Source organism: Prorops nasuta, unplaced genomic scaffold, assembly GCF_024137725.1.
Source record: "Prorops nasuta isolate Cenicafe-Biocafe unplaced genomic scaffold, Cenicafe_Pnas_1.2 PNAS00038, whole genome shotgun sequence".
Classification (NCBI taxonomy): Eukaryota; Metazoa; Arthropoda; class Insecta; order Hymenoptera; family Bethylidae; genus Prorops; species Prorops nasuta.
The window spans coordinates 1,478,673-1,491,288 of NW_027116835.1; the positions used below are offsets into that span (position 1 = coordinate 1,478,673).

General features: G+C 32.7%; 1 protein-coding gene across 2 annotated transcripts; it reads right to left on the reverse strand.

Annotated features, from left to right (window-relative positions):
* Window positions 1-5,593: 5,593 nt before the first annotated feature.
* Window positions 5,594-11,917, reverse strand: LOC136783911 (probable phospholipid-transporting ATPase IIB). 2 transcript variants are annotated; one of them, XM_066744276.1, is made up of 8 exons: window positions 10,855-11,917; window positions 9,576-9,720; window positions 9,217-9,489; window positions 8,903-9,145; window positions 8,632-8,820; window positions 6,620-8,564; window positions 6,319-6,522; window positions 5,594-6,237 (listed from the first exon to the last, which is right to left on the reverse strand). In XM_066744276.1, the coding sequence occupies exons 1-8, from the start codon at window positions 11,073-11,075 to the stop codon at window positions 6,104-6,106; spliced, it is 3,354 nt and encodes a 1,117-aa protein (XP_066600373.1). In that variant the 5' UTR covers window positions 11,076-11,917; the 3' UTR covers window positions 5,594-6,103. The 2 variants fall into 2 exon arrangements, with proteins under 2 accessions (XP_066600373.1, XP_066600374.1); XM_066744277.1 differs by lacking the exon at window positions 10,855-11,917 and adding an exon at window positions 10,064-10,515.
* Between the last annotated feature and the right edge of the window lie 699 nt (window positions 11,918-12,616).

The following is a 12,616-nucleotide window of genomic DNA, read 5'->3' on the forward strand; positions in this document are numbered from 1 at the left end:
CAACTTCATTTTCCTCCAATCCCGATTCTTTTTTTCTTAATAAGTGCTCTGTAACTTTACCCCGTGTCCGTGAAAAATACAATCGGTAATACATGCCTCCTTAGTTTTCAATTCTTATATATATATCAACTTTTATCGTTTAACTGATAGTCTCCTCACGACTCTTACAGCCAAAAATTATAGTTATGACAATAATAAAGAGTTGGTCTATGTGCAGTAACGATTCCATGAGATAAAAGGTAGTTTACTATTATTGTATATACGAGTATTTCGTTAATGTGATATCGCAAATGCATTTGCTATAAAAAAAATACAAAGAAATTGTTTTTTTTTAATACTGAAAAAGTACACAAGAAAGTGCATTATCCAACAAAAAGACAAGCTTCGCCTGTAAAAAAAAAGCACAAGTATCGGTGCAGGGATAATGAGCGTGCTAGTTGGCTTTAGCGCTTATTTCATCAATCTTATACTATGGCAAAAAAATCAGCTGCTTAAAAATCTATTAGAAAATTTAATTAGAATTATATTGGAACTAAAAACTGGTAACTAAGAAATTTTTTGATTAAAATAAACTTTGAGAGAGAGAGGGTGAGGGTGCATTGTAAAATTTCATACGTTATGGCCATTGAAATCGCTCTATTTTCTTTAAATATTTTTTTGTTCAATATTTTTAGGCCTAAAATGATCGTGAGTAGATGATCTTGATTTTTGCTGCACAAGAATGAATATGGTGAGGAATGAGACTCAATACGCGCGCCTATACATGCATTCACACGTTACGCCATATCTTTTAAAATAATTAATTTTTTTTTAAGTTTTTGGTGTTTTTCTGCAACAAAAAATATAGTGCTATCGATTGTTTAATTTATTGGGCGGAAACTATATTACTTTACAGGAAGTACAGCTATCCATTAATTTGGACCCGGCCGGTATGACTTTAAAATTCTTGCTCAAGCTGCAATGCATGCAGCAACGTATTTTTGTCTTCATAAACAATTAGCAATTAAAGCACTAAATTTTGGTGTATTCTACATTTTATTAGAGGCTATATTCTACTCGGGTATGGAAGGTTTCAGCTTAATAAGTATGATATAAGCTCATAATTTAACATGGCATCATTTTAATTCACGAGTGGGGGTAGAATGATCCTTTTTTGAGATTTAGACTAAAATGACTACTATAAAACATCTTTAACGAGTTAATTTCATCAACCACGCAGAAATGTAAAGTAATATGCAATCTTCGTTACATAAAATGCTTACTATGTTAAAATCGATAATAGCGTGAATAGCTACAATATGTTTGACGTATAAAGCGTTTCGTGATTCAATTTCACAGGAAAAAAATATGTATTCGGTGCTTACTTTCTTTTTCGACTTTATGCTTAACGACTTGTAAAGAAAACTTGATAGTTTATTCTGCTGCGGTACAGGGATATCAACCAAAAAGTATTTACAAATATCGGTTCCAGTAATGATAGACCACCGGAATTTGATATCCCTATACTCTGACTACTATTTCTATGCAAACCGAGCAAGAGAAATCAGTGAGGAATTAGCAAGTAGATTCCCTCTGTCTATATAATCACTGATTAGGTCCCTGACAATGATAAGTGTGGAAACAAATTTTATTCTTTTTCGATTCAATACGACCTGCTTCTGAACTCGAATATTTGGGCACAATCGGAAAAAACGATGATTTAAAAGTTCCTTATTGTTGACTTATGTGTTTGGAAATAAATGAAAACTGTTTAATGGACAATTTAGTTTATTATTTTTCAAGTATTTGATACAAACATATTCTCTCTTGTAACATTAAATCTTTAGATAAAATTGTTTACTAATTAGTCCTATACTGTTGCTCTTAATTATGGAACTACCCAACCTGTTCGACAGTCTTCTGAACCGCTATACTTGTGAGTTCTTCGGTAACTGTTGTACCAATTGTTTTCGCCACATCTGGAAGATTCTTTCGAATACCATCTCTTATAGCGCTTATTATACCACCACCGTGGCTACCTTTGTGGCCACGTTTTTTGCGTGGATCAGGCTGTGCCACAGGGTCTGCAATGCTGCTATCAACAAGTAGAGCAACCACAACGATAATGACTAGGATAGTTGTCAACTTCATTTTCCTCGAATCCTGATTCTTTTTTTCTTAATAAGTGCTCTGTAACTTTACCCCGTGTCCGTGAAAAATACAATCGATAATACATGCCTCCTCAGTTTTCAATTGTTATATATATATATATATATATATCAACTTTTATCGTTTAACTGATAGTCTTCTCACGACTCTTACAGCCAAAAATTATAGTTATGACGATAATAAAGAGTTGGGCTGTATGCAGTAACGATTCCATGAGATAAGAGACGTAGTTTACTATTATTTTATATACGAATATTTCGTTAATGTTCTTTCACAGACGCACTTACTATTACAAAAATACAAAGAAATTCTTTTTTTTATTCGGTACTGATAAAGTATTCAAGAAAATATATTATCCTATGAAAAAAACAAGGTTTACCTGCAAAAAAAACGGCAAGTACATAAATCGTCTAGTGAGAATAATATAGTATAAAAAAATATTCCAATGAAAAAAATTAGTGAAATCCAAATGTTAGGCAAGTATATATCTTTACCGTGTCAGAGTTAAAATGTCGAAAAAAAAAATAGTAACACAAAATTTACTTGCTGGGACCGTAATATTCATTCGTAAATCGCTATTTTACAATACAAGCGTTGCTTTTCTTTGTAATTTAGAAATGTGAATATATTTAATGCCATTGCGCATACAGCTGGCCGCCAACAAGTAATTCTTTTAATGTCAATATTTTCTTTTGTTTTTCGAAATTTTAACGTTTGCCACAGTAAAAATATATACTTGCCTAACATTTGTGTATGAGAAAAGAATGTCAAATTTAAAAGTTTTATTTTATAACACAAAAAGTTGGCCATTGCTATATGGTTTAGCAACTAGTTGTTGATATGTAGAAAAAGGTTGTTTATATTTATCTATTACCTTTTGAAAAAAAAAGTTAGACCTTCAACCGTTTTATTGACTCTAGTTGAACATCAGCTGTAGATTATAAAAAGCGTGAATCTTTTATTAGTTGAAGCTGTGTTAACAGGAATCCGTATACCGACATTACAGGGAAAAAACTATTTCGCATGCAGCGTCGTCATTTGTTGGCGGATTGTAAAGTGATTATAGGTTTTGGAAATGCCAGAAGATTATCTACTGAAGTACGTTGGGCAAATTAACATAAAATGAAAACAAAATTTTGTTTAAATAAATATATTAACATTATTGAGAAACAACAATTAAATCGCAAAATCCCCCAACGTACTTCACTTGATAATGTTCTTACGTTTCCAAAAACCCTTAATAACTTTACAATCCGCCGACAAATGACGACGCTGCATGCGAAGCAGTTTTCGCCCTGTAACGTCGGTATACGGATTCCTGTTAATACAAAGTACAATTGCACATAGAAACTTTTCAGTTTTTATATTCTATGTTGACCTACTCATTATGAAAAAAAGCCTCCAATGTGAAACCATCCGGTACTATTTTAAAATTTTATTTCTTGGTTAACAAGTTAATAATATAGCTAGCATGTTCCTTTTATCAGTATACACAAGCGATTTTCTGGAGAAATAGAAAAACTTGAGAAGGAAGAATATTTCAAGGAAATCAATTTCTTTGATGAGCAGAAGACGCTTGTGATGTACTTGATTTGGTTTTTTAAAAAACCTATTAAAAATCATTTCAAGTTTATGTGGATTTTTTTAATGGCACCCATTGAATAAATATATTTTTTTAGCTAAAAATCGTTATTCTCTGTGAAAAACTATTGAAACAGTTACATTCCTAAGAAATATTTTTCTCGTATATACGTATGGTGATCTAGCTATTATTTACTCTGCTGGCCTCATTAAACTTTATTGTATTTTCTAGTAGCTACACAAAAGAAGAAGACTAAACAAATGCGATTAACAACGTGGACATTCTTATACATATATGAAATAGAAAACTTCCCATAGAGCACCTAGTAGCTTTAAGACAACTTTTAGGTGTCTTTTAGTCAATTGGATGATTAAAAGAAATCTATAAGACAACGTTTAGTCAAGTGTGCTGTATGGGTTTCTACATAATTGTTTGCTTGGGACTCATTTCGTAGGATGTTTAATGCTAACAATCCTACCATTCCGTACAACCATGTTATTTTTTTAATGATGCGAGTGAATTAATCTTTCAGATTTCTGAATACCTTCTATATGTCTTCGTGAAGCTGATCGAAGTCTGACTTAACCTTTGCTTCGCCGTCTTTTACATGCTCCTAAGAGAAATAGATCACTAGATAGGAATATGATATGCAATAATGTGAATAGTTGTAAAAAATTTACTTTAACCTTTACTTAGCTAAATTGATAGAGGATGTTTTCCATACTGTCGCAATTACATTCCACTTAATTTTATTGTCTGACTGAGCTGTCGATTCTACGGTGTGCCTAGCATTATCGTAAAAGGTGATTATATTTCGTAACATTCAGACGGTTTTGTAGAGTGGACAGAAACGATCAAATGGCGAGTAGCTACAGGGAGAGAGAGAACAAAAATAATTGAATTTACAAAAGAACATTACTACTTTGTCTTAAAAATTTGAACCATTGATATTATTTGTTTATTGCAAAAAGTCATCCTTTAACAACTTGACAACTTTCAGGATTTATCTTGTCAGGGCTTCAATGCAGATAGAAATGCGCAATAGCCTCGAACGCGGCCAATATTAAATCCAAATCGAATTAGGGATAGTTCGAAATTATAATGTCGGTTTGTTATTGAATTAAATTGATAAGTAATATAATGTAAGGTAAAATTTTACCTAGGACTGATAATTTGATATGAATTAACCATTCAGCATACGTATTTTAAAAAAATTGGAAATCTTACATGGTAAAATTTTATTACTTTACAGGTTTTGGTGGGACTCATCCAATTACAAATGTATTACCACCAAAATAATATTTAGTTCAAAATCAAGTCTCCAACTTTTTGTATATCTTCAATAGTCGTTAATCGTGATAGATTCTTGATTCATACATATAATTGAATAATATTTATTCTTATAAAACATATCGCTTATAAATAGTTAAAAAAATCGTAATATTTTCATTTATAAACAATCTGTTTAAAATAAAATCTTGTATGCTGATTCCTTCAATTTCATGCATCAAATAATTTATATCTTATTTCAAAAATTCAGTAATATTATTTTACTTTAGATATAATAATACTTTTTGTTTAATTTAAAACATAACATATTATTCAGTATTAAGAAATTGTCACAGGAGAGGTCAACTTATGCAGGATTAAACAAGGGAATTATAGTACTTATAATAAATTTATGAAAGTACGTATTTTGAATACAATAAGGTTTTTACAATTATTAAAGAAATCACAGTATTTTTTCAACTAACACTTTATATTGACTACTTTTTCGAAGTAATGATATATTTCTAAAAATAAAGGTAAATGAAAATTTAAATTATTTATAAGGGCTATTCTATATGCGTAAACACCAGTTGGAAAAAGGTTGGCATTTATTTTAATAAATAATTGAAGGGTTAATGGAGTTGTCAAATGATATGCATTCTAATTACTTGCAAAAATAATGAAAATAGAGTAATAAGCCAGAACTACCTCTATTTACAATGAAAGAGTGAAGCTTGCATTACATTTTCTCAAGTTACTGCTTTCTTTTTTATACAATAGAATAAAATTGATTGAATAATAAGTTTGTAATCTCGACAAACCCTGATATATGTACGGATACTACTTAACATAAAATGATTAGATAAATAACTTTTTTCATACTTATAGTTTTTTTTAACATAACATTTATAAATATATTATATATTATGTAATAGTTATAAAAATAGCTAATGAAAAATACACAATTAGGTTTAAGTTTGATGGTGTAACCGAACGTAACCAGGCTTTTAAAATCATAGCACTATTAATCATTCGATTTTGTTAAAATATAAACTACCTAACGTGCGCTTTCGATCTCTGTTCATATTATAATTTGTTCAAAATTCAGGATAATTTTGTGTAGCTAGGTGGTGAAAATTTCTTTCTTAAAAACTTTAAGATGTAAAGGGGCAAACAAGATATAAGTGTTATCACTAGTACTTTCCACAGAAAATCTGAAGTTTTTATAAATTCAGCATCTAAAAATAAAACATATTAAATCATACTGTTCATTAATTTGGAAAGTTTTTTCTTAATAAAATTGAGTATGTATTACTTACCAAAGTAATCTTTTAGAACTACTAAAGATAACAGGTAAAGTGCCAATGAGAAAATTTCAGCCAATATCATAATGTGATGCCAGGTTCGAATCGTTAAAGCAACCATAATTAATTCAGTCAGCACTAAAGCAGAAAAGCTGATAGCTACTATATGAATGAACTCATCTTCAAACATAATTAGAGCTCCATACATGATAACACCCCCTAAAAATGAAAGAAGAAGGTTAAACAAAATATTAAAAAGATTAATGTTAATTTTAAATAATTAAAATTAAAGCATATATAAATACATTATACAAACCTTGGTATATACTTATCAATACCCACATAAAGAATGTTTTATATGACAAAGACCGGCCTTTGCTAAGTTCTTTATATAATTCTGGATAGGTAAGTGCTATTTTTCCAGAGACATCTTTATCCAAGACGAGTGAAAATACTGGGAACATAGTATAGATTGTTCCATACCCAACCATGAGAAATCCTTGGTAAAGAGATACCGATGACAAATAAAAGACTGCAGAAAATACGGCTTGCATCGTTGAAATAATTAATCCACGATGAATAACAAATTGGCTTAGAGCAGCTGAACGTTTGTAGCTTCTTCTACCATGAACTAATAGTAAAGTTGCAAGGTGACTAAATTGAGGAATAGAAAAATCAGCAGCCAAGGAAGCTTGTCTTCCTTCAAGACCTTCAAGACCAATGCCAGCATCTGCTGCTTGTATCATTGAAACGTCATTTCCTCCATCTCCAACGGCAGCTGTTCTTTTCCCAGTATGTCTTTGAATAAGGCTGACAACCTCTGCCTTTTGAGTCGGTGAACATCTACAACAGACTACAGCCGGTGATGCACATGCGAGCTCCAAAAACTCATTCTCATAGTATTGCAAGCAGACTTCCAGAGAATCGCCACTGATGACTAAGGCACAATCTTGTTTTTTGCGAAATGTATTTAATTCTAAGTGGGCATCCGTTCGAGTCACAACAGACTTGAATACATGAAGACCCTGAGTTCGTGATACCAAACATGAAGACTTTGCGATGCAGGTTGCTGTTTCCAATTTGTCACCAGTTAACATCCAAATCTTGATTCCAGCGTTTCTCAAAACTTCTAGGGTTGGTCTGACTCTGTCTTGTAATGTGTCCTCAACACCAGTTACACAGAGAAGCTCCATCTCTCTTTCTAGACTTTCAATTACAGCTGTTATTCTGGATGCTCGATCACTGACTGCCATTCTTGCTGCATTATATCTAACTTCAAAATCTAAATACTGCTCTTCTGTCAAGGTTTTTTTTGCAACAACCAGAGTTCTAAGACCTTCTCTAGCCATGTTTCCACATTCTTCTTCTAACCAGTCATTATACTGTACAATTCCAGCCATTACAACATCAGCACCTTTTAAATAAAAGACAATTTCCGAACTGGATTCTTCTTTCACAATTATTCCCATACGTTTTGTTTCAGAAGTAAATGGAAATATTTGCAATATTGTGTAATTCAATATTTTTCCATTTGTAGCTTTTAGTTGCATCGTGTTTAAATCTCTTTTTACTAAAGCTAAGCCCATTTCTTCAGTCCATTTGACTAATGCTACTTCATCTGGGCTGGAAGCTTGATAATTTCGTTTCTGTTCAGGTATGTAATAATGTTGATCAGCTTCTGTTTGACTTTGGATTGAGCCAGCATCTCCAGTTTCTCTAGTTTCTATATTAACCGAATCTAAATTTACTGATCTGGTTACCTCATCGTAAACGGGTGTGACATTGTGACATAAAGCCAAAGCATGAACAGCATCATAAATTCTACTACTCTCTGATTTTCTCACTTTTCCACCATGTAAAACTGTAATTACAGGATCTGAACTTGTCGAATAATATGCTTTTAAAACTGTAGTAATTTCATCAAATGTTTCTTGACCATAATGCGCAGTACCTAAGTGCAGTTTCTTAAAAATCATTTTGTTTTGTGTTAAAGTTCCAGTTTTATCACTGAGTAAATATGATATTCGGCCTAGTTCTTCTGAAATTGTGGTAGTTCTTACAACTGTACCAGCAATTTCTTTATCTCTCTGAATGCACCAAGCATAAAAAGTTTTTCCCATGTCTAAATTAACCCTTAAACTGATTGGTATTATATAGGAGAACAAAAGAACGAAACGGCACATGTATCGGTACCACGGGCCATTAAACCCTTTTAAAGACATCATTACTAATGCCAGTCCAATTACAGCACAAAACAGAACCTAAAATATGAAGCATAAATAATATTTTTCAATCAGATCTCGTTTAGAATTAATAAAGGTTAGCTACCTTTGTCAGTTGATTAATTTCCTTATCCAGTAATCCAACTTTAGATCTAGGTGCAGAATGGTTCATCAATGATCTGGTTTCCTGGCCAGTATAAACAACTACTCCAAGAGCTGACCCTGAAGCTACGGCTGTATTTGCCCACAAAGTATTATCCACCCCCAAACTTTCCTCACTACTATAGCCATCATACTGTAAAAATAACAAGTTTTAATTAATTAGCAGTTATGACAAGAATCCAGTATGTTTCATCTCTGTTTAGTTTATTACATACCCTTGTAAAAGTACCGATGAAACTGTGAATGTCTTTTTGTGGTTTCTCAACATATAGGCTGGCTTTAATATCAAATAATTGTGAATTATTATCGAGCTTTTGAGTCGCTGGTACAGCTAATCTTAATTTCCAATCTGTTTCGCCATCTAACTGGTCAGTCCTCACAAAACAAGCACCAGCCTTTTCTGTTGTTCGTAATAAAACTAAGTCAGCTGGCACCCTTTGACCTTTCTCTACTATCACCTAAAATATATTTGGTGGGTCTACAATCAACCTGCTACAATAAATATTGCTCTTAAAAGTATCATATTTACCAGATCACCGACTCTTAATTTTGAACTTGGAACTAGTTCCGGGGTTTCAAAACCTTTAATCAATTTTAAATACTTTTGACCATTAACTTCTTTGTCTCTTTTATACCTTCGAAAATCATCAATAGCTTCACGGCAAATGGTGACACTTAGGACAAAGCATAATGGGCCCCAATATGTATACAAATATCCTATTCTTATATCTGGTATAAACTGAGATATAGCCATGAGTAAGAAATATAGGTTTAAGAAGAATTTAAATTGCTGGAAAAGAACCTACAAACAAAGAAATCATTTATAAATAAGTATTACATCAATCAAACATTGATTTATGTATGAAGATAATTTGGAGAATGTATTACCATGGGCAAAAAAGTAAGTACATTATACTTTTGATTCCTGATTACATTTGTGGGAAATTTTTCATACATTGGTTGACCAATATGAATTACCCTCGCTCGTAATTCTCTCTCCCTGCAGCATTTTCTCCAAATCCAAGTACAGCATCTACAAAATGAACGACTAACTATAAAAAACTAGAGTGACATTGAAATTTTATGCAATTGAACGCTATTTTCAAAACTGACTGCTATCTGAATGTAACAGAAGCTTGGGAGACACAAATTAGACTTGTCTTCAAGCTGTATAAATAATTAAATACTATCAAAAGGATATAGAACAATATTTTCGTATACCTTCCCATTCCATAAACGTCAAAATAAAAAAATACAAATATAATTGTAATATTGGTGTGTTCATGCAATATGTAAAAACTACAAGATTGAAGTCTCTTTATGAGTCATTCGAAAAGGGTCTAAAAGCAGATAACTCGAAACGAAAAATACGTCACCTTGTCCACGAGTTGTCATTTCGCGGTTTAGTTATTAATGGAATGTCTTCTTTGGACAGCCTTATAACATTGCTCTGTGTCTCCATTTAGATTCTGTCTTCATTAGGAAAAATATGAAGAAACACGGGATTTAATTCCTCGGCAGAAAACGCAAAAATAATAAAAAAATTCAATAAAATAACCTTAACACTTTTATTAGCACACGAACAATTTGTTATGACATCACGCGAAATCGGAATGATTCGGAATGTCTGTAAAACGCCCCCGCTAAGCGACAATTCAATAAAACTTGTATTCCTCCTTAATGAGAAATATTTCCCTTCTTAATTAAATAAATATATGTGATAAGTAATCTCCATAAAACTTTGTTTTAAATATTTCACTATTTTCTCGGCAAGGTTTGATGTCAATCGGTGTTAACGAGAAAATTTGTGCGCACTTGTAAACATTCGCTGTTCGTCCACACATCCATGTTCCATACATCTGTTCATCGATTTATAGAGAGATAGAGTGGACCAACCACGTTAGACTTTCCACTCGGGTCGAGATCCGATTGGACAGCGTTCTAAACCATGCAGGATGTACTTTGCTCAAAATTATAACCTTAACCCTATTATTTAAGTAAGATCATTCATCAAACTCGCAATAGTTGGCTAATTATTGGAGAAACACGATTAAGTTTGTAAAAATAAATGTCGAGGAATGACAGTTTAAATTATTTATTGAGACAGTGATAATTTTGACATTTTTCAGGCTACAGTGGCTATACGCAAGTAGATTGAGTGGCTTACCCGCACAGGCAACATTTTAGGAACTTTGAGCAATCGGAAAATTGTTTTCGTCTTGCAGTAAGAAGTCTGATATCATCTTCCGATGGCTGTAGGAGGTAATCGGTTTCTTCGTCCATTTCAAAGTCCCGCTCATCCGAGCTGAGTCGTAATGGCATCTCCTCCAACCTCATACTATCGCTTCTTACCACTGCTGTTAATTTTTCGTCGTTACCAATAGACATACATATCACTTGTATAATTATATATTTTAAAACGTATCTGGTCTTTTGAACGACATTTCACTAGCCAACCTGATTAATTACTATCCCTTTTTTTTCAATACGAAACAACATCACGTGACCTAGCCACACACCGAATTACTTGCAAAGCGGTCCAGCAATTGATACGTGCATTTGGAACGAATCATTTTTATCTCTTAAGAAGACTAACACCGGTGCGTCGACGATTTCTCCTCAGCAACTATACGTGAAAGACGTAAATACATCTATGCACACACCAATATTCTCCGACTGTCTCTGCAGACTTGTCTATAAACCCAGTAAACCACACACAGGTCGTTCGAACCTTTTCGCTCATAGTTATATCTATATGAAACCTTCTTATTTTGGTTATCTTGCTAGAATTTTATCGGCTGTCATTTATGACTTTAGATTATGTGACTATTTTTAGTATCAATAAGTGACCACGTGTGAGCTGTCATAAGATGTTAAGAAAAATATTTAGCAAAATTTTTTGTCTAGTCACACGTATTTAGAGACGGCACGGCACGACAGCCGTATAAACAAACGGCAATTTTCTGTGCAGTTTTCTGCTTTCCGCCATGTTGCGCATGGTCACATGATCTTACTACGCAATCACGCATGTCGTCTACGGAAATCTTCATTCTTGACTGAGAGAAAAAAGAAGCGCATAATTTTCAACTACTTCCAAATTCACCATTTCTTTCGCCTCCTTTGCGTACTTCTATTTTTTTAAAGCTTTCCAGCAAATTTTAAATATAACTTTGTACCTCTCCTGAAGATGGCGCGAATAATCGATTGGTTTGTAAATATCGTCAAAAGATGGTGCTACTTTCATCAATGTTTGATCTATACCCTACGTAAATGCAGATCAATTTAATTCTTATCTGCAAAAGTCGTATTTTGATTTACAGCCGAATTCCATAGAGTTTTATTTTTACATTTTACGTCGAATCGATCCAATGGTTTTAAATGAGCACCATTTACCTATATGTTAATATTTATTACAGCTAATAAATATAGGTTGTCTTATATTGTTTATAATTAATATTGTATTTACCATTTGTCTAAAATGTTCGTAGGTTGGGGTTCTTTGTTCAATGGCTCTTATTTTGGCATCATTCTGCAACTTGTAAAGTTCTTCTACTCTCAACACTTGGTATAATTCTTCTTCTAAACTATTAAAATTAATTGGTGTTTTTAATTTGCTCATATTTTTAATGACTGGTAAATAAGTGTAAGGTGATTTTAAATATATAGGATTTATCGCTTTTTCTTGGTCTCAGTCCTAGGAGTACCTTATTGACAGACAGTAGACATATGTCAGATATACATCAAACTATCGGAGGCAAGAGGCCAGCCAGATCAACCAGATTCAGAGTTCAGAGTAGCTGAGCTGCGAGAGCTGAGCAGAGCAGCAGTAGTAACTAACCTAGCAGCTGTGTAGTAGCACACGCAGGCACACAGCGTATCTGTTTGTTACCATAGAAACTACGAAAATTGAAACAAATTGATCAAGCAAA

Bases quoted from the DNA above. Each gene is read 5' to 3' on its own strand.
- LOC136783911 (XM_066744276.1), bottom strand. From the start codon at position 11,075: ATGTCTATTGGTAACGACGAAAAATTAACAGCAGTGGTAAGAAGCGAT. The intron at 9,721-10,854 runs GTAAGCCACTCA...TTCATTTTGTAG, and splicing joins CTAAAATGTTGCCTGTGCGG to ATGCTGTACTTGGATTTGGA. The intron at 9,490-9,575 runs GTAATACATTCT...CTTTGTTTGTAG, and splicing joins TACTTACTTTTTTGCCCATG to GTTCTTTTCCAGCAATTTAA.